The sequence below is a fragment of the Phodopus roborovskii genome, unplaced genomic scaffold (genome assembly GCF_943737965.1).
Source record: "Phodopus roborovskii unplaced genomic scaffold, PHOROB, whole genome shotgun sequence".
Classification (NCBI taxonomy): Eukaryota; Metazoa; Chordata; class Mammalia; order Rodentia; family Cricetidae; genus Phodopus; species Phodopus roborovskii.
The window spans coordinates 15052397-15079773 of NW_026125444.1; the positions used below are offsets into that span (position 1 = coordinate 15052397).

Here is a 27377-nt window from a genome sequence, read left to right on the forward strand (position 1 = left end):
ATTCTAGAAAAACAAACCAGAAATGAAAGAGGTCCAAGAAGTTTAGTGTTGAAGACATTTTACTACTATAGTAATTTTCCATGTAAAAACCCAAGCTCACAGTGATTAAATAACTTGGCAAATTGGTATGTGACTAAGGAGAGTTTCATCCCTAATCTCCAGGAAGCTGTTCAGTAAGTAGTTCTTAACCATGGATAAACTTAAGAACCCACAAACTGTCAGAAAGAGCATTCTTCTGAGGAGAGGGCATACAACATTTGCTAGAGTGTAAAGGAATCAAGAATCCAAACAATCGAACTCAATGTTTATAATGGCTTATCTTTCATCACCAACCTGACTGGATGTAGAATCACCTAGGAGACTGAAGGTGGGTACTTCATGGTCTAGGGGCCAGGGTAAAATCAAAGAAACGGGGGAGACTAACAGGTCCTTGGCTTCACCCTGCCTCTGCCTCCTGGCCCTCTATGAAAGAGCTGAGCTGTTCTGCCATGTGCCAAAACAAAATAAATCCTGTTTTCTTTCTGTCAAGTATTTTGGACACCATAATGGAAAAGTTAAGTTTTAGGTAGCTTGAGCAGAATGAATGCAGTCCATGAAGTCAAAGATTATAAATAGATTGATGCTATATGTGTCTATATTCGTATTCTAATACACAGCAGTGTGCTAGAATGAATGCTTAGCCTTCAGAGTACAAAATAAATAGAATTAGGGGAAAATATCTCACTCCTTTTACATAGTTTTCCTTCTGACTGTTGCCATGCAAAAAAGTTTCTGTCAGTTTTCATCTCTAACAAAAGCGTCAAAGAAAAAAACAGTTCCCCATTAATTTTGAGCAGTGTAGACTATTAATACCCAGGAGATGCTATCACATTTGAAATGCAAAGGAGAACAACAAATGGAATTCATTATCTTAAAGTAAACAAGCAAGAGCTTTCAAGGCTGAGACAAAATTAAAGCTGGCAAAGCCATTAAATTGCTGACTTTCAGATCATGGAAGACAATTTCAGGGTGTCCTTGGGCTTTTGTGGAAACCAAAAGACTGGTTGGTCAGACTCTGTAACACCCAGAAGGGCATAATTCATGCTCTTTACTAATGCTGGGCCTGGTCAGCTGAGGGCAAATACCTTTAGAATGCTCTGTGTCTGGATGCAAGACAATTCGGACATATTTAAGATCACCAAATTGCTGGAGGACCTCCCCAAGATCTTCTTCTTCTGAGTCAAATGAAAGGTTTCTGTGGAACAAAACCAGGCCACAAAATTTTCAATGACAAAGTAAGATCTTGCATTTCAATATGAGGGACATGAATTAGACATCAACTCTGATGGCTCCCTGTTTACAACCATTCTCCCTTGTTCAAAAATAGCACCAGTACACAAGAGTGGCCCCTAGTGGCTAAGCCTCTGCTATATGATTCTGTCCTTTTGTCCTAACTTCCTAACCTTCCAATATCACATTCTCTCGCCTGGGAATTTAAAACTTAATAGACAAATAAAAAGACTCAAAGTTACAGATACAGATTCCCTTAGGCTAAGAGCATCACAGCTAAAACACTGGAGTGATACAGATATGCTGCATTGTGTCCTGGTAACTATGAGTGTACATACAGACTTTGCTTAGCTGTACCCTTACAGTGATATATTTTACAGAAACACCGTGTGCCTTCATTATTTTAATGACAGTATCATAGAGAAAAGACCCAGAACCTCCAGCAGCAAAGTCTCACAACTGCCCAGATTTTAGTCCCTACTTGAGATCTGCACCTTGACAACACCAATTCTATGAGCAAATACTATACACCCAAGCCATCCTCTTGTCATGGGATGTGGCTAAAATTAGCTTCTCTTACTACACCCAGAAATTTTCACAGCAGGCTAGTAAGAAACATATCTTTCGTTTATTGAATTAGACATATCCCCTCCATGTTAATTATGAAATCTGGATTTCAGTTAAAATGTTCCAAGAAAATCCTTCAAAACAATAGAAAAGAAAAACATGGTAAAGATGACTAGGCAAATATAGGAGACAGGAGAAAGGTGAAATGAAAGGAAGGAAAGAGAAAAACAGGAACTATACACTGAATAGCTTTAATCTAAAAAGCTAAAATATTTTTTACATATTTTTAAAAATTTAGCGTGTATGTGTGATTATACCAGGAAACACATGTGACAATTAGAGGACAACTTGAAGAATCTGTGAGTCTGAGGCCAGCCTGGTCTATAGTTCCAGGACAGGCTCCAAAACCATATAGAGAAACCCTGTCTCAAAAAACCAAAAAATTAAAATTAAAAAAGGAGGCTAGAAAAGTTAAGCATGAAGAGAAAAAATATCCAGGGCAAATGGTATCAACTCAGTATGTCTTCTACAGTAAAGGTCACAACCAGTTAAGAGCTGAAATGTTTCAAAAGTTGCCACCCCAACCATAAAACATAAAATCTAGACAGGACAAGAACCCTACCTACTAGTTACCTCCTGTTTTAAGTTCTTGCTCTTAAATTTCTGACTGGTACATCCCTCAGATGAGATGTGCTAACAGTCTGATAGCATCCACCTTTAGTGCTAAGTAAAGGGAAGAGAGAGGAAGGGAAGGGGAGAGGAAAGGAGGAAAGGAGGAAAGCAAAGAGGCCCGGGCAGATGGTGCAACGCTCTGCATAAGGAAGGCGTACCTGATGAAAACAGTTTTCCCTTCGCTCACGTCGGAGGGCAACTTCCTCTTCTTTTTCTTTGAGACTGGGACATCTAATGTAAATAACAACAACAACAACAACACAAAAAACAAAACCAAAAAACTCAAAAAGACAATGCAAGTCATATGACAAAGGGCTAACTTTTTTAAATATTTTACATAAATTATTTTACATTTTAATTTAAACAACTAAATACATTAAAAGATGCTCAAACGTAAAGAAAAGCAAAGCAGAGGGACCGTGGGTGTAGCTCAGTGGTAGGGTATGTGTTTAACATAAACAAGTACATAGGTTCAATCCCCAGCCACAAGAGAGGAGGGCAGAGATCAAGCAAAACAAATGAGAAAGAGAGAGAGAGAGAGAGAGAGAGAGAGAGAGAGAGAGAGAGAGAGAGAGAACGGTCTCACTCTGAGATCCTATCCCAAAAAGAAAAAGAAAACCTCATATATGCTATGTGCATATAGACAAAAGTTCTGGAAAACTGATTGCTCTGGAGAACTGTTGGACCGGTGAACAATTTTGGATTTCTACATTAAGCTCCTTTGTGCTGTATTCTTTAACGTCTTGAGTCCCACTAGGTTTTCAGATTCAAAAAAGAAAATGACAGATGCAAATGAATCCAAATTGTAGGTCTCATTGTGAACTCAATACAAAAGCCTTGACTCTGTCCGCATGAACAAAAAACTTTATTGCCTCTATCTCTTATGTGGCCAAACCAGAACACCAGACTTAGAGAAATGGGAGCAAAACAGCTGAGTAAAAACAGCCACTTGGACAAAGTAGTTATCGACCATTTCTCACTGTCTAATGATCCTCCATAAAGGGAGCAACATGGATTGGTAATAGCTCTACAAAATGCTCCCTGAAATCCTTGTTAGGAACTAAACTGTGCCTCTCCAAAATTCATACATAAAGCCTTAACTCCTAGTATCATTATCCTTGGAGACGGAGACTTCAGAGAGGTAATTAAGGCTAAGTGGAGTCATATGGGCAGGAGGACTAGTATCTTTATTAGAGGAGGAAGAAAGACCAGAGTTCTGGGTGTTTTGTTTTATTCTCCATAACCCAACGCTTGGGGAAAAACTATGTGAAGACCCTGAGCAGGGAAAGTCTGTAGGCAGAAACAGGGCACCTTGATCTGGGGACTTCTAACCTCCAGAACTATAAGGAAATAAATCCATCTCATTTGAGCCACAAGTATGTGGAATTTGTTATGGAAGCCCAAGTTGAATTTATAATTCTTCATCTCATCTCAAACTCAGAATTGTGTTTGTAAAACTTATCTACATCTCAACTCAAAGAGTTTTTTTAAATATATTCACTGTGTAAACATGTAATATATCCTGTTTATCATTCAACTTAGACAATTAGAAGTGGTAGCACTTCTAATTTAAATTTCCTAGTAAGACTCTAAATTCTCAAATATCTTCACAAACACATCTTTAAAACAAAGCAAACAATAAAGAAACAAATTCAGAATGTAGCTCAGCTGGTAAACACTGACCTAGCATGCATGAAGCCCTGGGTTCAAACCCTAACATCACATAAACCAGATACAGTGGTGCACACCTGTAATCCTCCCATCATTGGTCATTACAGTGAAGTCACAGGGCTCAAGGTATTCTCATCTACATACTGAGGTTGAGGCCAGCCTAGGCTTTAGGAGACCTGTCTCAAAAAGGGGGCAGAGGGGAGTAGGAATACAGCACAGTTAGTAGAGTGTCTGCCTTGCATGCACAGTCCTGTGTTTGATCCCCAGCCACATAAACTAGGAGTGGTGGTGCAAGCCCATCAGCCAGCAGATAGAGGCAAGAGGGTCAGAAATCAAGCTCATCGTCTACTACACAGCATCGTCAAAGTCAGCCTGGGCTATGAGGTTCTGTCTCAAAAGAGAGGGAGAGGGGGAGGGGAAAGGGGGATACGGGGATGGGGAGAAAAGCATTTGAGAAAATGAAAATAAAAGTCTCCTTTTTAGTAGTTAACAAGAATTTGATAGAAAAAGTATTTGCAAAGAGGCCTGGGCAGAGCTGGTGTGCATGTCTCAGTAATTTATTCAAGGCTGAAAGGCATTTATGAAGACCCCAGCAAACCTTCATCCTCTTGTTCTTCAGCACTGCTCCCACTCTGCACGGTTCCTTCACCACCATCACTCCCTCCTCCCTCCACATCACCGTCTTCATCAGAAAGGTCTTCCTCAGCGCTTTCTTCAGGAGCTGCTCTCTTCACTGCTCTGCAACAGCACAGTTCAGATCTCATCATCTGGGCTGACACATAAGTGACTGAGCTCAGGAAAAACGCCGTCGTCCCCAGTGTCTCAGAACAGGCCTACCTCTTCTGAATTTTCATTGTTGATTCTCTACTTTCCTCTTCATCGCCATCATCACCTTCGTCATCATCTTCATCATCATCATCATCGTCGTCTTCTTGCTCTTCCACCCTGCCATTCTTTTTACCTGCTTCCTTATGCTTATGCTCACTGCTCCTTTTCCCATCTGTAGAGAAGATTAAAAAGAGGAATTCATTTACTATCTAAAATAAGGTTATTTTAACAGGAATAACTAATAACCCAAGCTCCTTGTTCCTTTGACTTTTCAGGGTTTCCTATTTTTATTTATTTATTTATTTTCTTACCATACAGTCAGGCTTTCATTTCTATCGGTTTTCCATCCTCAGATCCAATCAACCACAGACAAAAAGATTTTTTAAAAACATCGTGTCAATAGTGCCTGGACAATTCAGTATAACAACTATTACAAAGCTGTGTATTATATTAGGTTGACAACTAATCTAGAGAAGATCTCAAATGCATGGAAGGATTACATTAATTCTCTAAGAGATTTGAGCACCCAAGGATTTGCTGAGCACAGTCTGTGAATCAATTCCTCAGAGACCCCAAAAATGACAGCATACAGTAACAGCAAATATGAAGACAAAAAGCAAAGCTGTCACCACTTAGATTTGATTCCTCCTTTTCTTGTTCTCATCAGAAGCCTGAAGGTTAACCTGCCCCAGAAAGTGAGGAACAGCAAGCAAAACTCTTCAGACAGGCCACTTAAACACCACACAAACACATTGCTCATTCTGGCCCTCCATGAGCTTTAGTTTCAATGTGTAATACTCTGACTTAAAAGCATTTAAAGTTTTCTTTCATTTTTCAAAACTTTTAATTAAAATATTTTATGCATATGAGAGTGTTCTGCCTGCTTATGTGTCTATGCACCATGAGCATACAATGCTCTCAGATCCCCTGGAACTATAGTTGGATGTTTGTGAGCTACCATGTGGATGCTCAGATCCCCTAGAAGAGAAACCAGTGAGTGCTCCAATGAGCCCTCCAACCATGCTCTCTCTCTCTCTCTGTTTTTTTTTTTTTTTTTTTTTTGGTTTTTTTGAGACAGGGTTTCTCTGTATTGCTTTGGAGCCTGTCCTGGAACTAGCTCTGTAGACCAGGCTGAACTCGAACTCACAAAGATCCTCCTGCCTCTGCCTCTTGAGTACTGGGATTAAAGGTGTGCACCACCAATGCCTGGCTCTACTCTCTCCTTAATGATTCATCAGTATGGGATGATGAAAAGAGAGAAAATACAGGGAAGAATGAACAAACTCAGGCCCTCCTCACTCATACCCATATCTCAGAAGAGACTTTAGACTCAAAAGATCCAATGTTTGGGGATCAGCTTACCACACAAGCAGCCTTGAGCCCACATGAATTTGGAGATGCTTTTTTTTTTTTGTTTTTTGTTTTTTTTGTTTTGTTTTGTTTTTTTGAGACAGGGTTTCTCTGTGTACCCGATTATACTGGAACTCACTTTGTAGACCAGGCTGCCTGCCTCTGCCTCCTGGGTGTTGAGATTAAAGGTGTGTGCCACCACTGCCTGATCTTTTTTGTTGTTGTTGTTAATATTATGCTCAATATTCCCACTCTACATAAAAGCCCCAATACATGTTGTGCATGATGGCACTTCAGAGGCAGAAGCAGGGAGATTTCTGTGAGTTCAAGGGCAGACTGATCTATATAGCAAGTCCCAGGACTACATAGAGAAACCCTGTTTCAAAACAAACAAAAAAAACACAAGAATTGTGTTATGTCTCCCCCTCCCCCCTCCCTGCCCCAAATAACCCTCCTACCTAATGCTAACACAGCTTACCTGGGGTAGAAGCAGGCTGAGTATCTTTGTATTTGTCCTTTGCTACAGCCCAATCCACAGCCACAGTCCGTCCTGTCAAAAAAAGAAGAGGACGGATCAGAGAGACTTTCTTCTTTTAATATCCCTACTTCCCTCCCATCAAAAGGGAACCAATTCTAAGACTATTGTGAGCCTAGCCTTTAAGTGCTGAGCCATCTCTCCAACCTGACTATTACGTTTTTTGTTTTGTTTTTTTCAAGACAGAGTTTCTGTGTGTAGCTTTGGAACCTGTCTTGAAACTCTGAAGACCAGGTTGGCCTTGAACTCACAGAGATCTGCCTACCTCTGCCTTCAAGGCATGCGACACTGACTGGCTAACTATTGGTTCTTAAAGATAGAGAGGAAAGAAGATCTTGAATTCCTGGACTACCTTGTAAGATACTGTTTCAAAACAAAAACAAAACTAGAAATGTCCCTAATAGCTCACCGTGGAGCAATCTTTTTACACTATGAATATTTGTTGCTCTCATTGGTCTAATGAAGACCCTAAATGGTCAGTCGCTAGGCAGCTGGAGGTTAAGCAGAACTTGTGGAAAAGAGAGCTGGGAAGGAGGAGGGTGGAGTCACCAGCCAGGAAGAGGAAACAGGACACATAGAAAAAGAAGTAACAAGCCATGAGCCATATACCAGTACCTACGTTAATATAAATGGGTTAATTTAAGTTGTAAGAGCTAATTAGTAACAAGCCTAAGCTATCAGCCAAGCATTTATAATTAATAAGTCTGGTTTTGGGGGAGCTGGTGGTCCCAACCAAAAATACCTACAGTAGCTCTTTTTAATCCTTAACTTTTGTTTGTTTGTTTTTTGTTTTGTTTTGTTTTGTTTTTTTGAGACAGGGTTTCTCTGTATTGCTTTGGAGCCTACCCTGAACTAGCTCTATAGACCAGGCTGGCCTCAAACTCACAGAGATCCTCCTGCCTCTGCCTCCCGAGTGCTGGGTTAAGGCATGCACCAACACCACCCAGCCTAATCTTTAAACAAAAAAATTCAGCTTTTTTAACACAGCCATCACACCTTGGATAATATGAGGTAAACAAAGAATTATGTTTCCAGTTACACAGGCAAGAAGCAAAACAGACATTCTGGGAAAATGGAAATCCTGCTCAAAAGTTAGGAAGGAACTAAGTTGATCTCTTCCATCAGCCTGGTACCTGATGGTACCAAGAGTAGACTATCAGTTTAATAGCCCATGGGTATTGAGAAAAGAGTGGTTCAACCAAAACAGAGGAATGTAGGCACCAACGTGCATGTATCAGCAGTTCTGTCCAAGATAGTATTAGGAACTTCAAAATGACATTCAAACCAAATGAAGGAAAGGCTCCTGCCATGAGTTCTTCCAAGTTTAGCCCAGGATCAAATACTAAAAAATTTTCACCAAAAATTATAAGTGTGGTGAAGCATGCTTGTAATCCCAGAACTAGGAAGTTGAGCCAGAAAGATAAGATGTTCCTTGGCAACTTGGGAATTCAAGGCTACTCTGGGCTACATGAGCTACCATTTTAGCAATGTGATCCTAAGAAGTAGGAACATCTTTTGAACATACAAAAGAAAGAAAAAAGGAGGTTACTGTGCTAATTCACTCAAGTGCCAGAAATAACTGGGCCATGGTATGAGCGTAAAAGACTCACCTTTTATCTCTTTCATGTTCATGCCTTTGAGAGCTTTTCCTGCTTCAAGGAGGTTTTTGAACTGAACAAAAGCAAAACCACGCATCTTTCCATCTGTGAACAAATGTACAAAAAAGTTAGAGGCAGCAGGGGGTAGCCAACAGAATAGGAAGATCACAGCAGTAGGCTGACAGTCCACAGCCTGCCAATCAATCAGGTCCCTGCCCAAAACAATAGTTATCCTCTATTATTCCAGCTTTGGGAGAGCAAGCAGTCAATAGCAGTGGTACTGACTAAGTCTGAGCTTCTTAAAAACATCTTCAAGGAATAACACTAGCACTTGGCCTTCACTATTGTCAAGTACTACGCCAGGTACTCTGCAAATATCATACTGCCTAGGGCCACAGAGAACACAACAAAAGGGTTATTTTTGCTTCAGTAGTATTGAAAAATTCACATTAGTCTTCATCAAATCCACACCAAATGAAGGTGCACAAGTACCTGGCTTCCTTGGGATATTCACTTCCAGAACAGTTCCATAGGGAGTAAATATCGTTTTCAAGTCATCTTCTGAACACTAAGGCCAAAAGGAAAACGAGAAGTATTAGCACAGCAAATAAATATGAAATATCAACTACTAAGTTCATTTTCTAGAAAGAGTCTGAATACTTTTATTCCTACTTTTTTTTTTTAAACTTTCAAAACCAGAACAGCAAACAAGCATAAACAGACTGACAGCTTCCTTTGTATCTAAAAGGCCAAAAAGAAAAAAGCCAGACAGAGTCAGGAGGATCAGGAAAGGCTAGCCTTAGCTAGAAAGTTTGATGTGCACATGTGCTACACGAGACCCTGTCTCAGAAAGGGAAGGAAAGAAAAGCTGAGCACACAGACCTCTTTCTCGGTAGTAGCTTCCTAAAGGGATTGATAAGGTCTTTTAAAATTGTATTGATTTATTTTATTTGGGGGGAGGGCAATTGTGTGCTCATGTGTGCAAATCAGAGGACAACTTGCAAGAGTTGGTTTTCTTCCTCCATCACGTGGTACCCAGAGATCAAACTCAGGTCATAAAGCTTTTTCAATTCAACAGGCTAAGGTTTATTTCCCAGTAATAACTACCATCTTGGTGAGGAGTCCCACCAATGAGCATGCCTTGGTTCAAGCACCCTTCAAAACATGTACTTAGTTAATCACCTACCTTAAAGCTGAGGTTTCGGATAATTAATCTGGCTTTCTTATCTGCCACCTTGGCTTTTTTGGGCTTTGGCTCCTTCTTTGGGGACTCTGAATTTTCTAAAAGGAGAGACAAGGGATAAGTCTGCAAACCCACTTCTAGGCTAGACGTAAGTGAAAAAGGTACCCATACAGACAGCATCTGCCATGGGTTCAAGTGTGCAATATCCAGGAATATGCGATTTCCCAGACCAAGATGCAAGTGAATGTCTGACTGCCATAGCATACCAGAGGGGTTTTGACAACAAAAAGAAAACTAGGGAGCACAAGTTCTAGAGGCTATCTCCCAGTTTTCTGATCACTTTCAGTTTTCAAGTTTTCAGTGTCTTCTTTCCTCTTGGGGAATTACTAGAAACTCACCATTTTTCCTCTTTTCCTTGGACTTGTTCTTTAGTTTTTTCTTGGCAACAGTCACATTGATCTTGCAACCTTCAAAGGTAGTGATCTCCTTGAGCGCCCTCTGAACATCTTCCAGCATGGAGAAAGTGACATAGCCAAAGCCTCGGCATGCCTTGGTCCCTAGAACAATGCAAGAAGAAAGGAAATGAAAGTGAAGACCTGTGAGCAATCAAAGACACAAGTCTCAAGGGAAAGGAAACAAGGCTGGGACCCTTCCCCATTCTACTCAGGACTATAAGGCTTCCTCTCTCTTCCAATTTGCTATCTTGATGTTATTGCCTCTTCTTACTCCAGTCTTATAATCTAAGAATACGAGGGGCCCATGAAGAATTCAATTTTAAACTATGAAAGATCACCAGAAAGAATAGGAAAAATATATATGGTAAATTTGAAAAATCAGATTAGAAGATATTAACAATAAATGAGTAAGGCCCTAAAAAACCACTATGTCAAGACCTTAGCATTTCAGTATCTACTCAAATACTTTCCAAGAAGGTATAGATTCCTGGCCTCATTTTAGCTTCAGAACACTCCAACCTAGGTAACATGAATCCCACCCCTTCTTTCCAAAGAGTAGTTTCAGAGAGAGAAGTGAATGTCAAAACAGTATTAAAAACTAAGCTAAGGGACTGGAGAGAAGGCTCAGTGGTTAAGAGTACTGACTCTTCTTCCACAAAAGTGGGGTTCAATTCCCAGCACCTAAATGGTGGCCCACAACCATCTGTAACTCTAGTCCCAGGGGATGCAATACCCTCTTCAGGCCTCCAAGGGCACCAGGACACCAGGCAGACACATGATGCACATGCATACATACATGCATACATACCCAGGCACATAAGAAATAATTCTAGGGGCCAGAGAGATGGTTCAGTGGTTAAGGGCACTGACTGCTCTTCCAAAGGTCCTCAGTTCAAATCCCAGCCACCACATGGTGGCTCATAACCATCTATAATGAGCTGTGGTGCCCTCTGTTGGCCTGTAGTCATACATACAGGCAGAACACTATACATAATAAATAAATCTTTAAAAAAAAAAAAAAAAAAAAAGAATTTTAAAAAGAACTATGTTAATTCTTCCTTGCCAGCCTCATGGTCTTTCTTTTTTTTCAAGACAGGGTTCCTCTCTGTAATAGTCCTGGCTGTCCTGAACTCACTTTGTAGACAAGGCTTAGCCTCCAACTCACTGATACCCACCTACCTCTGCCAAGGAGTGCTGGGATTAAAGGTGTGAAAGGCAGAGACAGTTACCTGCTGAGATCAAAAGGATCTAAATGTATGTTCTGGGTAACAAAATATCCAAGTATCCCAGGAAAGGCTGGTTGAGAAAGAAATGTTTCTACACGAAAATCATTAAAATTCCTTCTCTCTGCTCCACACCACGTCTTCATATGAGATAATCTAATGAAACGGAACATGAAGCGTACAGCAAGCCAGTCCATCTCTCCAGTGTCTGACGCCAAAGTCCCTGGAATCAGACCCAACTCCCTTCTTCCTCTGTGGCTTACATGCCATATCTAATGCTTCAGCAGATCCTATTTTACCTTAACAATGTCCACATACAAAACAATTCTCCCCACTTCTATTGCTATTATCTTGGTCCAATACCACTATTTCTCCCCAAATTACTCTTAGAGCCTACCAGCTGGTCCCCTCTCTTCTACGGATAAACATCTATCCAACACCCACAGCAGCCAGAAAGTCCTTTAAAACATAAGTCTAGAAGATCAGTCATTGCTCTTAAAACCAACAACTGCTCTGGAGAATAAAAATCTGTAATGGTTGGTAAGGTCCTATATGACCTGATACTCTGGTCCTCATTTTCTAATTCTCTCCCTTTATCCACATTCCTTGTCACCCTGGCCACTCTGCTCTCTTTCTATACAAAGACATACCTGTTTTAATATTAGGGTTGCTGCTTCCTGAATTCAGACTGTTCTGTCCCGTAGAAATTCTTAAGTTCACTCTCTCCTCAGGCAGGTCTTTCCTAGCCAACACACACGCAGACAGACACACACACACAGACACACACACAGACACACACACACAGAGACACACACACAGACACACACACAGACACACACACACAGACACACACACAGACACACACACAGACACACACACACACACAGACACACACACAGACACACACACAGACACACACACACAGACACACACACAGACACACACACAGACACACACACAAACACACACACACAGACACACACACAGACACACACACAGACACACAGACACACACAGACACACACACACAGACACACACACACACAGACACACACACACACAGACACACACACAGACACACACACACAGACACACACACAGACACACACACACAGACACACACACACAGACACACACACACAGACACACACACACCTCCCTATCCCATTCTTTTTATTCTTCTCCTCATTTACCACCATTACCAACATATAATTTGGTTACTTATTGGCTGTCTTTCCAACCATTAATATACAAGAACAGGATTTCTGATTTAGTGTCACACATTTACTCAATTCCAAGGACAGTCAACAGGGTTCTGGAATATAGTTGGCATTCAAGAAGTATTTGCCACATAAACAGATGAGTGGAAAACATACTAAGAGCTCCACTATGCTGATCAAATTGAGTCCTCTACTTACCATGCAAATTTCAAATCACTAAATGTCCTTAAAGCTTTTATTCCTGTATTTTAAAGGGGAAAAAAATGGGATTAAGCCAGGGAGTGGTGGCGCACGCCTTCAATCCCAGCACTTGGAAGGCACAGACAGGTGGACCTCTGTGAGTTCGAGGCCAGCCTGGTCTACAAAGCTACACAGAGAAACCCTGTCTCAAAATACAAATACAGAAAAACAACAACAACAAAATGGGATTAAGACTCTCTACCATATAAGGTTGTTGTAAACATTAAATAAGTTAACATATCAAACTAAAGACCCTACCTGCCCGGCAATCATCTCGTTCTCAATAGGCCATACAGGTGCTTTATTAAATGTTAGTTTAGGTTGCTCGTTTGAGACAGGGTCTCACTATGTATCCAAGCTGGCCTGAATTTGCCATTTAAACCAGGCTGTCCTCGAATTCCCAGCAATCCTCCTGCCACAGCCTACCAAATGCAGGGATGCCCGCCATTTCGCCAGGCCTTTGAACACTGGAACACGCGTAATAAAGAGGGAAACGCAACAGGAACGCTAAGTGGGTGCTTTGCCTTTCGTGCATAGACCTTGCTGGCAAACCCACGGCAGAGTCAGTTTAGAAAAGAAACGGAGTCCCCGGTCCCGTGCCTTTGGAGAGGGGTAAGAACGGGATGCTTACAGCCGGGGTGGCTCAGAAGGCTGAGGCAGGTAGCGAATTCGAGGCCAGCTTGGGCTACAGTGTGACCCTTGTCTCAAAACAACCTGTAACTGCATCGCTCCCTGAAATGCAGCGTGTTCCAGCTCCCAGGAGCACGCACGCCCAGCCCTCTCCGCCATCCCACACCTTACCTTTCTCGGTCACCACGAAGCACTGCTTCACCGGACCCACCTGACTGAACAGCTCTTCCAGCTGCTCACTGCGAGCCGAGGGCGGGAGACGGCCCACAAATAGAGTCAGACCGGCCATAAGACCGGGGAACGAGCGTGTGAGGCCACGAGGGAGCCTCACCGGCGCGAGCGAGCCCACGGGTGAGCCCTGGCAGGAAGGACCACCCCAAGTTGCCGGGAGACTCCGGAAGTGCTCCTTGCTCAAAAGAGTCCGGGGAGGAAGCGCAGTGGGGAAGGAAAGACAAGTTCCGGAATGAAAAAAAAAAAAAAAAAAAAAGCCGTTTGGGGACGGAGCTTCTTGAGCGACGGTCTAGGTGTAGTCCTAGCACCGTCCCCGCCACTCAGTGAAACTTGACGTCAACAGTTTACCCTCTCTTGAAATCTTTCATTCAGGAGATCGACCCCAAATTCACCACACCAGGTAGAAAATCATTTTCCCTCGAAGTCTTGCCCACATGTGACATGGAGTGGGTGGGTGTTCAATAAATTTTTTCTGAAGGGTCTCCAGAGATTCCCAAATTACACGCAAAACCTCAGCCAAAACGTCATAGACACAAGGATGTAACATACATTATTTGAACAATTTTCATATCCTCAGAAAACATGAGACACAATGTCACCTAGCCTCAGAGACAAACTTTATCTACTAAAACAGAACAAATACTATAAAAAGTATATTTTCATTAATCTAAGGACATATAAAATTATATTTTCAATAATTAGTCATTGAGCTCCCAGGCATTGGGGATTAAAAACTGGTTGACTGAAGAAAGACAGGGTCCTGCCTTCATATAAAATAGTCTGGAGCCAAAGACAGATTTTTTTTTCCCCACTCTTACAAAAAAAAAAAAAAAATGTGTACAAGATCACATCACAACACACCCAAGGCAAACCTAACACCCAACTATATGCACAGATCTAGAACACACTGCTGCCCAGAGAAAGAACATCTTCTTTCGTGTGTATTCATCAGACCGACTCTGAGCTAACCACAGTGTTTGACACCCAGTGGGGTCACTGTCTGTCCTACATGGAAGACTGCTGCACTTGCAAAATGCCTGGCTGCAAAAAGTCCCTGGGGCACTTTTTTTAAACGTTACTTTTTTGCATTACAGCCACATGGTAGGTAGAAAACACCACAAAGGAGAGAAGATACAGTGAAAATTTCCGAGAGCCATCCACTTTCAGGGTATTTTTGGATAGATGGATGCATGACTTATTGGTAGTGATGGAGGGGAGGGGTGCTAAGCGTGAAATGTATGACGCTCTAGCTAGCTTCGAATAAATAATATGTGCTTTTGGAAAAAACCCATACCACAGCTATATTTAAATAGATAAGTCAGGGTAAAAAAAAAAGGCATGGAGATACAAAAACAGATTGTCAAGGCTACCACTAAGTTAGTCCTATCCAGCATAAAAAGTAAAATGGGTAAAAAGAATAAAATTGATTTAGGATTCCATATTCTTTTCCCTTATCACACTACCACCTTAAAAATCAAAATTACATCCTCAAATACTAAATTGTAAGTCTTGGGAGCCTAGTCATAGCTGTAGTAGATATGGGGGAGTTTAATATCCATTTGTAACCCTCACAAAAAAATGTTTTAAATACCCTAAATACATTTTTTTTTCCTTAAAGAACAAAGACTAACCTCCCTACATCCACCAGGGGGCAGCAAATATCCATAGTGCAGGGTTCTATGTCCCTAGGTGAATGAATACACAGTAAAACTGACCCTTTTATCTTCCCCTTTATTCAGATGTGGATCCCCATCTGTTTCCTGTCCCATCCCCTTCTATTCACTCACATCAGCGAGGGCACACGGTTCTTCAGTCAAGAATATTTGTTCATCCATCTACTCAGGACACATGCAGTGTTCTTTATTAAATAGCAGGAGTCACGGGACCCTGCAAGGTGGCTTCCAAGGGAAATAAACTGCTGGTCTCTCCCTCATCCATCAATGTGGTGAAGCCTGGAAAGGAAGGAAGCCAGGCCCCATCCCTCTGGCTCCACTCCTTGGTCTCCCCTAAGCCAAACCTTCTCTAATGTAAGCGTTCTTAAATAGTTCTTATTCCTCCCACTTCTCACAACTGTAATAATTGCTCGTGTTGTTACTGACTCTGTAACTAGTACCTGCCTTTCCTCCACAAGACCTAAAGTATCACGTAGTCCTGTCTTGTGCCCTTGTTTGATCTTTTATCCTCGTCACCTGACATTATGAGCATTGGATAAATATTTTTAATAGAGTGGATGAATTTATGAATAAGCGAAAGCTTGTCTCTCAATCTCTCCCAGTACTAAGAGTTGGAAATGCAGGATGTATGTATTAGGGTCAACCTTTATTCTTCCTGAGAAGCCTGCTTTGGGTAAGAGATAATGCCCAAGATAAAAGGGTGGGGCTAACCAAAATCTTGGCTTCTTTATAAGGGAAAGGGCTAGGGGTAATCTTTTTAGGATTTATTTTTATTTTTATTCATGTGAGTGCAGGGGTGTGTTGCACGATGTGTATGGTGGAGAGGTGCCCATGATGGACAGATGAGAGCATCAGATCCCTAGAGCAGCCCAGAGTGAGTGCTGGGAACTGAACTCAGGTCCTCTGGAATAAAAGAAATTTCTCTCAATTGCTGAGCCATCTCTCCAACCCTAGAAGTGATTCTTATGAAGGAAAATCAGCCAAGTGTTGGATCCGGTGAGTAAAGAGAAACATTCCTTTGGCCTCCTTTCTCATCAGCTGCATTCAGAGCTTTCAGACAGAAAACAGTCTGTGAGAGATAAACAGAGACAGACTGGATGAGGAAGCTCTAGATTTGGGCTGCTGAGCTCAGGGGAGGGGAGTACAGGACGCCAGTCGGGTTTGGTGAGAAGAATGCGCAAGAGAGAGCAGCTGGAGAGGATGAGTGTGAGGAAGAGGAAGAGGTGACGGGAGCTGGGAGCAAGCAGTTGCAGATGAGCAGAAACTGGAAGGGAAAATGGGGTAAGAAAGACAAGTTTCCCAGAGCAGCAAGCATTCCTTGCATGAGACAATGCAGTGCCGATGCTGAGCCCACTGCAGACACTATGACACCAGTGAGAAATGCCTGTAATTAGGAAGCTGGCAGTTCCCTGGGCCTCAGCCCAGAGTGAGGATGCGGCAAGAATGTCTGAGCCACGCTAAGCCAGGTGATGGAGGAGGCACAGTCAGGACCACTCCGGGTCCATCCCTCAGCCTCACCTGCACCACTGCCTCCCATTTCTCTTCTCCACCAGGACTCTATTCTCCCTCAGAAGCCCCTGTCTTCCTCCCTCCCTCTGAGGCCTGAGGCCCTGATATACTCCTCAATCAACACAAATCTTCATCTGCAGAGAACAAAGGCCTCGGCCCCTCATTACCTCTCTTCCTGTTTCTCTTTTGGCTCCTTGCCTCCTTTCTCCAATCCCCATTAGCTGATGATCCAAGTTTAGGGTGTGTGTGTGTGTGCGCGTGCGTGCGTGCGTGTGTGTGTGTGTGTGCGCACACACACACACACACACACAAGGGTACATTTGCGTAGATCACTAAGATTCCTAGCCTTTTCCTCTTTGAACCTGATGTGTCTACCTCTGCAGGTCTCTCCGTGATGTGCAGAGAACATCTGCCAAACACTTCCAGCTTTTCATTTTCAGACCTGATCCAAGACCCTGCTTTTGTATCACCGTGGACCATTATTACATTTTAGCCAAATGACAACTGCAGAGTATATACAACTGGAGGCTGAATACTCCAGGGGAGGGGAGGATCCTCCCTTCTGGTGGCTGGATGTACTCATGGGTCTCTGTTGTGATCACTACTTTGACAACTAAGCTGGGGCTATAGCAGGAGGTGGGCAGTAGAGACAGACTTTCTCCATGAAGGGCCTGAGATGAGAGCTCTGTGGGGAAGGGGGCTGGGGTCCTTGTGAGCCCAGTTCGAAGGAGCCCTGTTGATGAGAAGAGGCAGTTTCCTCTTTGTAAATTCTTATGGGAAGTTGGCAGGCAGGTTGTTGGATAAATAGCCCGACCCGAGGCCACTGGTCTCTTTAGCATGTGTCCATTTTTCCATAAAGATCTTCGTTATTAACCAGCTCCTAGGAAGCTGTCTCCCAAGACCTGATGCCAGGCTCTGAGAGCAAAGGCATTTCACCAAGGGCTAAAGTGTCCTACCCCCTACCTCTCAGGACTGTGTCCCCTCTAGGAAAAGACACTTGCCAGGCAGTCAGATGGGCAGCTTCCAGGGCTGCTCTCAGAACTCCTCACTTTGGTGTGAAGGTCCCCGGGAGCCTGAGGCAGACCCACTCGGCTGCCTCTTCTGGTGGAGCTGCTCAAGTTGTATCCCCCTTTAAGCTTTTCCAAGAAGGTCGGAACATTGTCCTCAGAAAATATTTTATTGGAACGTTGACTTTGAAAACGCCCATTTCCCACCCAGCTGCTGTAAGGTCTCTTGGATGGGCCACAGAGCCATCTTCAGGGAATGGTTCCATGAAGGAAATGGAACCCAGCCAGGGCCCTAGGTCTTCTGGAGTCAGCCGTCTCACTCAGCACCAGGGTAAGGGTGGGGTGGTCAGGAGCGGAGCACCTTGGAGCTTATTGCTGGTGAAGGCCAAGGAAAGCGAGACCCTGCCAGCCTAAAATTGCAGCTGGGGGCATCAGCACCCACGGCTCCAGAGAAGTTGGCACTGATTCCCAATCCACAGCGCCTGGTTGCTGACCCACCCACCCAGGGGCCCCTGGATGAGGAGGAATCAAAAAGAGGTATCTGAGCCAGGCAGAATTGGGGAATGATTACAGTGTGCAGGTCTTGGGCAGATGAGAAGCCAGAAAGGGACACACGGTTTGGCTGTGAGATGGCCGCCTCTTCACAGGTCTATGGTGTCGCTGCCCACGCTCAGCTCGTCAATCTGTCGGCAGGCATCCAGGAATTGCTCTTGTAGCAATGCCTCCTCAGCCTGCAGCTCAGAAGAATGTTCAGGGGAGTCGCGGGAGGGTGGGGATAGGGCCTGGTAGGATCCTGAGGCCGGGAGGCTGGGGCTGCTTTCTGAGGGCCGCGGGGGACTGAGGACGCAGACTAGCGGACAGCGCGGGGGCCTGTCGGGACTGGAACACAGAAGCATGGACGAGCTGTCCCGTGAGAGTCCACACAGAGAGCCAGATGAGGCGCTGCTACCTGCGGGCCAGGCCCCAGGAGAAGGGAGCTCGGGAGGCGCTGGGGATCCGGGGACCTTGTCCGATCTCTCACTGGGTCCCGCCCCTGCCTTGTTCCCCAGTGAGACCGTGCGGCAGAGGCCGAGCCCGGGAAGGACTTCCCCAATGGCAGAGCCCTGGAAAAGGCCAGGAGCCAGCAGCGCCTCACTGCAGAGGGCCTCCTCGATGCTGCGCCGCAGGTTGATGGGTGAAGGCGGGCGGAAGTCCACCGTGCAATCACTGCTAGGGGAGGAGGCTGTGGATCGCGTAGGTTTGCCTCCAGCACCTTCGAAGCCCCGGCAGCCGCCACCCTGGAGTAGGAGGTCGGGGCCCGGGCCAGCTAGAGCACACAGCTGCAGCAGCTCCGCGTCCCCACGCGCAATCGCGCCACCCAGGGGCTCCTTGTCCCGGGTTCCAGGGACCCAGCCTCCTGGCAGCAGCGGGGCAGCATGTCCCGGCGACAATCGGAAGAGCTTGGCCCAGCAGCGCCTCGGCACACGTGGGCTGCAGAGCGCGGGGTAGAGACCCAGCAGCGCCAAGGGGAGCGCGACACCCACCTCGCCCAGGCGCAGCCCTAGCTGGAAGGCCCACCAGGGCCAGGGCCCCTCCAAGCCGACTTGAGCGCCGTAGCCCAGGGCGTGAAGCACCTCATAGCCCTGCAGGGCTCCGCTCAGCAGCCCAAAGGTGCCGGCCACCGGGGCTGTGCGCGCCGCGCGCCTCCAGGACTCGCGCGGGGCGAAGGGGCTGCGCACTTGCGGGACAGGCGTGGCGCCCTTGAAGCCAGATCCTCCCAGGGGTGCTCCGGCTCGCCGCCGCGGGCCGCCCCAGCAAGAGAGCGCCAGCAGGAGCGCCGACAGGAAGGCCGCGAGGAAGGCGTGAAGGCCGCGGGAGGCGAGCCGCAGCGGCCGCAGGGGCCGGTGCACTGCGCTCCCCAGGGTGGCCGCGGCCGCCAGCCCCAGCGCCAGGAGCAGCAGTGCAGCCAAGCCGGCGGGGCACCGCGGTGAGCGCGGCCGGGACAGCAGCAGGCAAGCCAGCCCCAGGCCTGCAGCTAGGCAGGGCTGCGGAAGGTCCTGCAGCAGCAGCCAGGCGAGCGTCGGCAGCCGGTCGCCGTGCCCGTAGGCGTCGTAGAAGAGCGGGAAGGCCCGAGTGGTCCCCGCCGAGAGCAGCAGCAGATCCAGCAACGCCAGGCAGGGGGCGCCCGGAGGGCAACGCCAGGGCAAGAGGGCCAGAGCCAACAGAGCCAGCAGGGCCACCAGGCCAAAAAGGGCTCCTGCCCCATAGACGTGGGCTTCCCAGGCCAGGCCCCAGCGAGCCTTGGCCTCTGCCCAGTCGGCCTCCAGGGTCAAGAAGAAGAGAGGCAGTGGGGAGGCAGGAGGCTGCCCCAGGTCATCGGGCAACTCTGACTCACTACAAGAATCTGGCTCACATTCAGGCTGTACTGAAGGATTCCCGAAACTGGCAGGAAAGGGTTCGTATGGACCAGAAGTGGAGACAGAGGGCTCTGTGGACAGAAAACATTTGGCTGAAGCCATTAGCAGTCAGTCCCCCCAACGCCGCCCCAGCCACATACACTCCCAGCCCTCAGCAAGAAATCTGAGCGCATCTACGAGGAGCCTGTTTTTCATCTCTCCCCTTCTCCTTCCAGAGCCCCACCCTCCAGGCTGAAGCTTTCAGAGACCTCTCTCCTCCCATTTATCCACAGTGGTTCATCCCCCCGCCCCCCCGCCCCTCATCGCTCCTTGATTTTACTGGGTTGGGGGAGGGGTTTTCTTAAGGAGTTCCTGAACTTTGTAACTGGAAGGAACGGTGTGGCTGCCCCCTCCAAACCAATCCCCACACTAGAAAACAAGTTTTATGAGAACAAAATTTTCGTTTCCTTTGCACACATATGAATCTCCACGTTTAAATGATTCGTGGCATGTGGGAGGCACTGGGTAGTTTTCACTGTACAAATGAATCCTCTTATTTACCAAAGAAGAAGTTGAGATTCCGCAAAAGGACCTCCCCAAGGTCACAGATAGTCGTACTACCAGGACCCAGATCTGAGCACCAATCTGCATCCCTTTCCCACAATACCACAGTCCCAATATGCTTCTCTTCCCCCAACACACACACACGCACGCACGCACGCACGCACGCACACACACACACGCACGCACACACGTACACCTGGCTCCTAACCACATCCAGGACTAGAATAGTCTTTCCCTGCCCCTTTTCAACACTCTCCTGTCCCTATTCAGAGAACATGCATGAACACATGCATGCACAGGAAGAACAGGAAAAGAAGTGAGATTCCCCTTCCCTAGTACTCTAAGGAGAACACAACTTCTTGTTAAGTGCCCTTCCTACAGGCTACACCCCAACGCTTAGCCAGTGAATGGCAGGGACCCCCACCCATCCTGACTCAGCTACAAAAACATTAGTCTAGGACTTCTTGTTGTTTGTTTTGTTATGTTTATGAGATGGTGTCCCAATTTGTAGACCAGGCTGCCCTCTTAACTCACAACATTTTGCCTCCACTACCTAGGTGCTAGGGCTATAGTATAAGCTATTATGCCAAGCTAACACTAAATACTGTCTCCCTTGACCCCATGCGCTACCACAGAGTGACATCCATGTGCGTCTCTTTACCCCACTCCCATTTTATACAAGATAGAACTGGGATGGACTCCCCGGGTCTCAGAGGGCAGCCTTGAACTTCCCAAAAGAAACAATCAGGGAGGTCATAGTGGGGTGGCATACTATCTAAATAAGTGAACCCCCTCGAGTGTGCCGGGGGTCTGCTAACGCAGGCTCTAGCCTCATTCTCTGCCCCCAACAACTCCCCCATCCCTTGGGGGAAGTGAAGTCAGTGAAGAGTGGAAAGGATTGAGACCCTTGGTTCTGCTCCAGGAGAGCAGAATCTGGAGCAAGAGGGACTCAAAAAAAAAGTAAGACTCAGAGATTATCCCATAGCCAAACAGAAGGGGAGGGGTGCTAGAAGTCGATCTACCTCTGCCCCCTGAAGATTCAGCAGTAAGCTGTGGCAAAAACAGAGGGAGAAAAGGTGACAGTGATGGACAGAGCCAGCCAGGGGGTGGGGGGGACAGGAGACAGGTGTGTGCTGGCGAGTAAGGGACTTCTGATGGCTATGCTCTTGTCCCAGCCAGGCCCCAGCTGGATGAGAGAGGAAACACCCCAGGCAGTTCTCCCTCTTGCTGGGAACTTCAAACACCTAACAGAAGAAAAAGGAGTAGTCTCGGGCAGCGAGAGAGAGAGAGAGAGAGAGAGAGAGAGAGAGAGAGAGAGGAGAGAGAGAGACAGAGAGAGACAGAGAGAGAGAGAGAAGGGAAGAAGAATTGGACAACTAGGAAAGGCATGGAAGTAGCAAGCAGAAAATTAAACACACACACACAGCTCCCTGCCAGCTACAAGAGGAAGCATGCACTCTGGTCCCCATTCCATTCCATGCCTCAAATCCGAACTGGGTAAGAACACCTATTACACAGAATAGTTGTGAAGATGAATGAGATTTTATGTGCCTGATATGGAAAAAAAGATCATTCAATGTATAATTCTGGCCAGTTTCATGACTAGTTAATGCTCACCGCTGATCAATCACCAGTTCTGGCTTCAAATTAGTTCTTTTCTAGAGATCTATTTTATGTGTAATTGTGTGTGTTTGGGATGAGTATTTATAGGTGAGTACAGATGCCCAAAAAAGCAAGAAGAGGATGTTAGAGCTAGAGTGATGGACAGTTGTAAGCTATCCAGTGTAGGTGCTGGGAACCAACCTAGGTCCTTTACGAGAGCAGTATGTTTTTTCTACCACCAAGTTGTGTCTCCAGCTCCATAGGTTAGTTCTTGGTTTACCTACTTAAGGCTATGATCTGTGTGGAAAGCCCTTAGCACACCCTAAACTTGTTTAGAAAGACAAGAAGTCCAGTGATGAACATCAACCTTCTACCTCAGTTTGAGTTGTCTGAAGGACACTAGGTCATGGACCTAAACTCTCCCCAACACCTATTCAATTGGAAACAGGTAGTCTGCTGGTCAGGAGAGGCACCAGCCTTGTGTCAAACTAATATACCCTTGTCCTCCTTTTCCAAGCCCTTTTGAAGCCCTGCTCTAACCTACTGCTACAAAGTTACTGGATCACCTTGGTTTCATTTGGCCACACAGACAAGTGCTCCCAGAGACCACATTCACTCCTCACTTATGGGCCATAAGAAACCCTACTTCTCATCTCTGTCCCCAAGTACAATGGCTGATAGAGCAAATATCAACATTTCTAAAATCCAGCCCAAAAGTGAGCAAAGCGTAAGGGACACCTCAAGTCTCAGAGACGGACTTCTCAGCCCGGAACAGTGTTCCTGAGGACCAGAGTTTGCCCCACTGGGCCAAGCGTGGATGGAGGCAGGGAGGAGAGAGTGCCTAGCTGCTGCCTGTGAAGGCCGCATCTCATCTCTCCATGTGTAACTTCTTCAGAAGTAAACCACCTAGAGTTTCCCCTAAAAGACAGCGGTCCCATATTCCCCATCTGCCCAGGAGATGAATCCTGAGCAGGCCACCACTTCAGGGAAGTTCTACCCTGTTCTCCTGACCCCTTGACCTCAGGGGTGAGAGAAAAGAAAAGATGGGATGTCAACATGAGTAATTGGTGAGACAGGGCTGGCGGGAGGGGGGTGGGAAAGGATAAGCTAGGTCCAGGAAAAGCCAGGTCTGATTATCCACCAGCCGCCAAGATCAAAGGGCCAAGGAATCAACGCGGAATGCTGGAAGCTGCAGCCCACTTAATGGTTTGGCTACATCCTTCTCCCTACCCCCAACTCCAGCATGTAACAGTGGCACTGGAAATATTTAACAACTAGATGGCCAAGGTATTGGCCATTCATAGCCCAGGCCTGCCAGTATGGTCGGTCAGGGAACAGAGAGAGAGCATTGAGGACTTACCAATGGGCTTGAAATCCTTGGGTATGGTAGAACCCATACCCAAGAACTGTCGATGTGTAAGTGGGTTGAACACAAGCTATGTTGTGGCACAATGTAAATGACACTCAGTTAGAAAGATCCTAGGATGCTTGGTATGGTAGGACACACCTGAAACACCAGCACTTATGAGGTAGAGGCAGGAGGAAGTTTCAGCTATGAAGCCAGCTTGAGGCCTGCCTGGGCTACATGAGACCCTATCTTAAAACAAACAAACCAAAAAAATGTATTTGTTACAAACGTGATCTCTCTCTCTCTCCCCACCTCCCTCTCCCTCTCTCTCTCCACCTCCCTCTCCCTCTCCATCTCTCTCTCCCTCTCTCTCTCCAGGATTGTCCCAGGCTTCTGGATTTATGTAAGAGAAACAGCAAGAAGAGTCTGGGTTCCTGCAACCACCAGTGAGGCGGGGGGGGGGGTGGGGGTGGAGAGGGGGTTGTGAGGCTGGGCTGCCTCTGATACTGTCCAGACTCATTAAACCTGCCTGGCCAGCACTGTCACCCAGGCTGACAGAATGCCAGCCAGCATCTATCCCCTGAGGCACAGAACTGCCCCCCACCCACAGCAGATCCTGTCACTGCTGCGCACTGACTGGACAGGGCAGTGGCCATTCCTTATATACCACAGAGGGGCCACTATGATGATGCCCGAAGAAAGCCATAAAATACAGTGCCCTGTCAGGCCTGAGGCTGGAAAAAGCCAGAGTGTCCATGGCTGAGCTTAGTACAGGGTGGCTTAGATGCTTCACAGACACAGGAAGTCTTTAGTAGAGCAAAGTTGGGCTGGGAGTCCCTCCGCATGGTGAATATGGCTTCATTTAGCAAAACCTCTCTTGGGGCACCTGTGCCCTCTGCCCTAGGAACTCTATTATCGCATCACCGGGTGGGGCCGAGGCAAGGGTGTCTACAAGGCTGAGTCTGGATGTGCATTCGGGGTGCAGTGCAAGTAAGAAGCGAAGCAAGGTTAAGAAGCTACTGTTCAGTGAGTTTCTTGGGGTCCAGCAAGCGCTTACACAATCTTAAGACATTAGGGTTTCTGAAAAGAAAAAAGTGCATCATTGTCAGACCCCACATAAGCGAGAAGAGGTCAAAGAGGTCAATTGTTCCCTCTGCACCATCCACCTGTTGAGGTGCATGTTCTGAAAGGCTCCCTGAACAAAGATGGCATCTGTCTGTCTGTTCATGTTCTCCTCTTTAATGCTTTCTCTGTGATGGGCTCAGCCTTGCCCAGGTCTGACAGCATGTCATGGCAGATCAAACAGCAGAGGAGAAAACCCCAAGGCTGGGTGGAATGTGGGTAGGAAGGAGGTCCAAGCGACTCGGGTGGGGTGAGTGGAAACGCTGTAGAAATCATGAAGTAACCTCTTTCACAAGTTGGCCCTGGCCTAGCTCTTAGCTCTTTCTATCCTACTCTGCTTATGGTAGCAAATATCTCAGAGAACCCTTACCTAGCGCCATGTGGCGCTTTCCCGGGCAATACTTGTTAGATCATTAAAGTATAATTTCTCCTAAGTGATGGTGACGTGAAAGGTGATAGGGCTATGAAGACAATGACATAGAAAGATCCCAAGTCATATAGCGCGTCTATTTCAAATCACATGTATGCTTACCATGTTGTGTTGGTGTTGTCTTGATTGAGGCAGAGCTTGGGGAAGCCACGGAGTCCAACAGGCTTGAGCTTGAGAACTTTCTCTCCAGGAGAGGTGGAGGTAGGGACGGAATGGTTCCAAAGAGCCCTGTGATAGGAACATATGTGGCTCAAATGCCATCCTACCATCCTATCCTCCCCGAAGCTTGTCCCGAGGAGGTCACTGCCCCACAAACTGTAGCCACATGTGCACCATGAATTAAACTACAGTCACCAAATCAGAGTCAATATAGCAAAGAGACTGCTTCCCCTGGGAGCACCAGCCCTTGTCCGAGAGTAGTGGCTCTCAACCTGTGGGTCTCGACTCCTTTGGGTTTTTGATGGACCCTTCCGCAAGGATCGCCCAAGACCATCGAAAAACACAGATATTTACATCACAATTCATAACAGTAGCAAAATTCTCACCTGGAGAATCTGACACTCCCAAAGCAGAGCTTGGATGTGCGGTTGTGCCTGGGGAGCTCTGGCCTGAGAAGTTCCGGAGTGGGGACAGAGTAGTTCCAAAGAACCCTGCAAAAGGAGCCTGGGCTGAAGCTGCCTCCTCTCTACTAATGGACAGTGGATGTTTATCAACTGGTGTCCAGTAGGGATTCTCCTCAAATAGGATGGCTACTTACCAAAGGGTCCCAGGCGCCCAGCGATCTCTGCCAGGCTGGCCCGCAGGCTGGGCAGCAGGGGCAGCGCGCGATGACCAAGGGTGGGAGCTGCCCCCGCTCTCAATGCCACACCAAATTTCAGCTCCAGCTCACTCTGATGAAGCCTGGGAGCACTGGTTGGAGGCGCTGTGGCTGTCAGAGCAGTGGCCCAGGTCACAGTGCCCACCCTAGGCTGAGACGGAGCAGCGGGCCCTGAGAGGGGGGGTGTGGACTCAGGAGGCAGGGAGGAGGCCCAGGGCGTAGAGCTGCCATCAGCAGAGCCCCATTCTGAGATGTAGTTCCCAGGGGAACCCACCAGCAGTTCCCAAAGAGGATCAGCCCTGAGATCCCTTTCCACCTCTTTGCCGGACTCCTGGCCTAGCCCAGGAGAGAGAGGGTGGGTCTCTGTGACAGGGCTCCCCCAGACAGCAGCAGGTCCCCGAAGATGGAATTTGAAGTTTAGTCCCAGGTTGAGAGACAGCATAGAGGCCTCGCTCTGAGGTGGTGGGGTCAGAGTGGTGATAGGGGCACCTGGCGCAGAGGAAGCAGGCTGGGGACCCACAGGGACAGCAAGCAGAACCCAGCAGAACAGTCCCAGCTCCAGGCAGCCTAGGCCTGCCATGGCCCCACCTGGCTCAGCAGCCTGGCTGGGCCGGAGGTCCACTTCTTCCGCACCTGATGAGCTCAAGGGCCCTAGAGGGAGGAGTAGTCCTGTGAGTCCGGGCTTCTACCACCCTCTTCTCTTTCCCAGGGTCAGATACCCTGGGCAGAAGCGCTAGTCCCAGAGAAGCAGGTGTAGGAGCAAGGGGCAAAATGTTCTGCCCGAGAGAGTCATGACAGCTCTTCTTGCCAGCCGCTTCTGCTACCTGCAGGCTCGCTCTTTCCTGCATCCACACCCCCCACACGCGCACCCAACCCTCCCACAAGGGGAACTGAGGTCTGACTACAAGTAACACCCTCATCCTTAACCAGAGCAGAGAGAATCGACTTGGCCTCCCAGATGCAGGTCCCCCCACCCCCCACCCCCTCCAGCAGCTTCCTTCCTCAAATATCCACAGAGGCCCACTGTGTTCCAAGCAATACAGCGGCAAAAAAGCAAACCCTCCGGGTTGAATCCCCCACCTCCAGCCCCGGGCGAGGGAATCCACTGGAGCACGAGGCCCTTAGGAAGAGTAGAACACAAGCCTGGGTGATCTGAGCTGGAAGGCTACCCAGGCTGTGCTACACAAGCAAGGTCCCTGACCTGGCCCAGGCTCTCCGGAGCCTTTCCCCTCTTTCTGGGTGCTTGGCCTGGGGCTAC

At 46.9% G+C, this 27377-nt stretch overlaps 2 protein-coding genes across 2 annotated transcripts in view; both read right to left on the reverse strand.

The window, feature by feature from the left end:
• Rbm28 (RNA binding motif protein 28) overlaps positions 1–13811 on the reverse strand; it is a 30743-nt gene extending 16932 nt beyond the window's left edge. The window contains exons 1-10 of the mRNA XM_051175796.1: positions 13613–13811; positions 10072–10230; positions 9677–9771; positions 8983–9058; positions 8503–8595; positions 6836–6907; positions 5017–5179; positions 4778–4917; positions 2667–2739; positions 1125–1234 (exon numbers count right to left, since the gene is read on the reverse strand). Coding sequence (XP_051031753.1) covers positions 1125–1234; positions 2667–2739; positions 4778–4917; positions 5017–5179; positions 6836–6907; positions 8503–8595; positions 8983–9058; positions 9677–9771; positions 10072–10230; positions 13613–13730 — 1099 coding nt within the window. The 5' untranslated portion in view covers positions 13731–13811. The remainder of the gene's footprint in view (positions 1–1124; positions 1235–2666; positions 2740–4777; positions 4918–5016; positions 5180–6835; positions 6908–8502; positions 8596–8982; positions 9059–9676; positions 9772–10071; positions 10231–13612) is intronic.
• A 4669-nt stretch (positions 13812–18480) lies between these two features.
• Positions 18481–26724, reverse strand: Prrt4 (proline rich transmembrane protein 4). The gene is made up of 4 exons (XM_051175797.1): positions 26060–26724; positions 25848–25952; positions 25405–25530; positions 18481–20328 (listed from the first exon to the last, which is right to left on the reverse strand). Exons 1-4 carry the CDS (start codon positions 26697–26699, stop codon positions 18503–18505), a joined length of 2697 nt encoding a protein of 898 aa, XP_051031754.1. The 5' UTR covers positions 26700–26724; the 3' UTR covers positions 18481–18502.
• Positions 26725–27377: the final 653 nt, after the last annotated feature.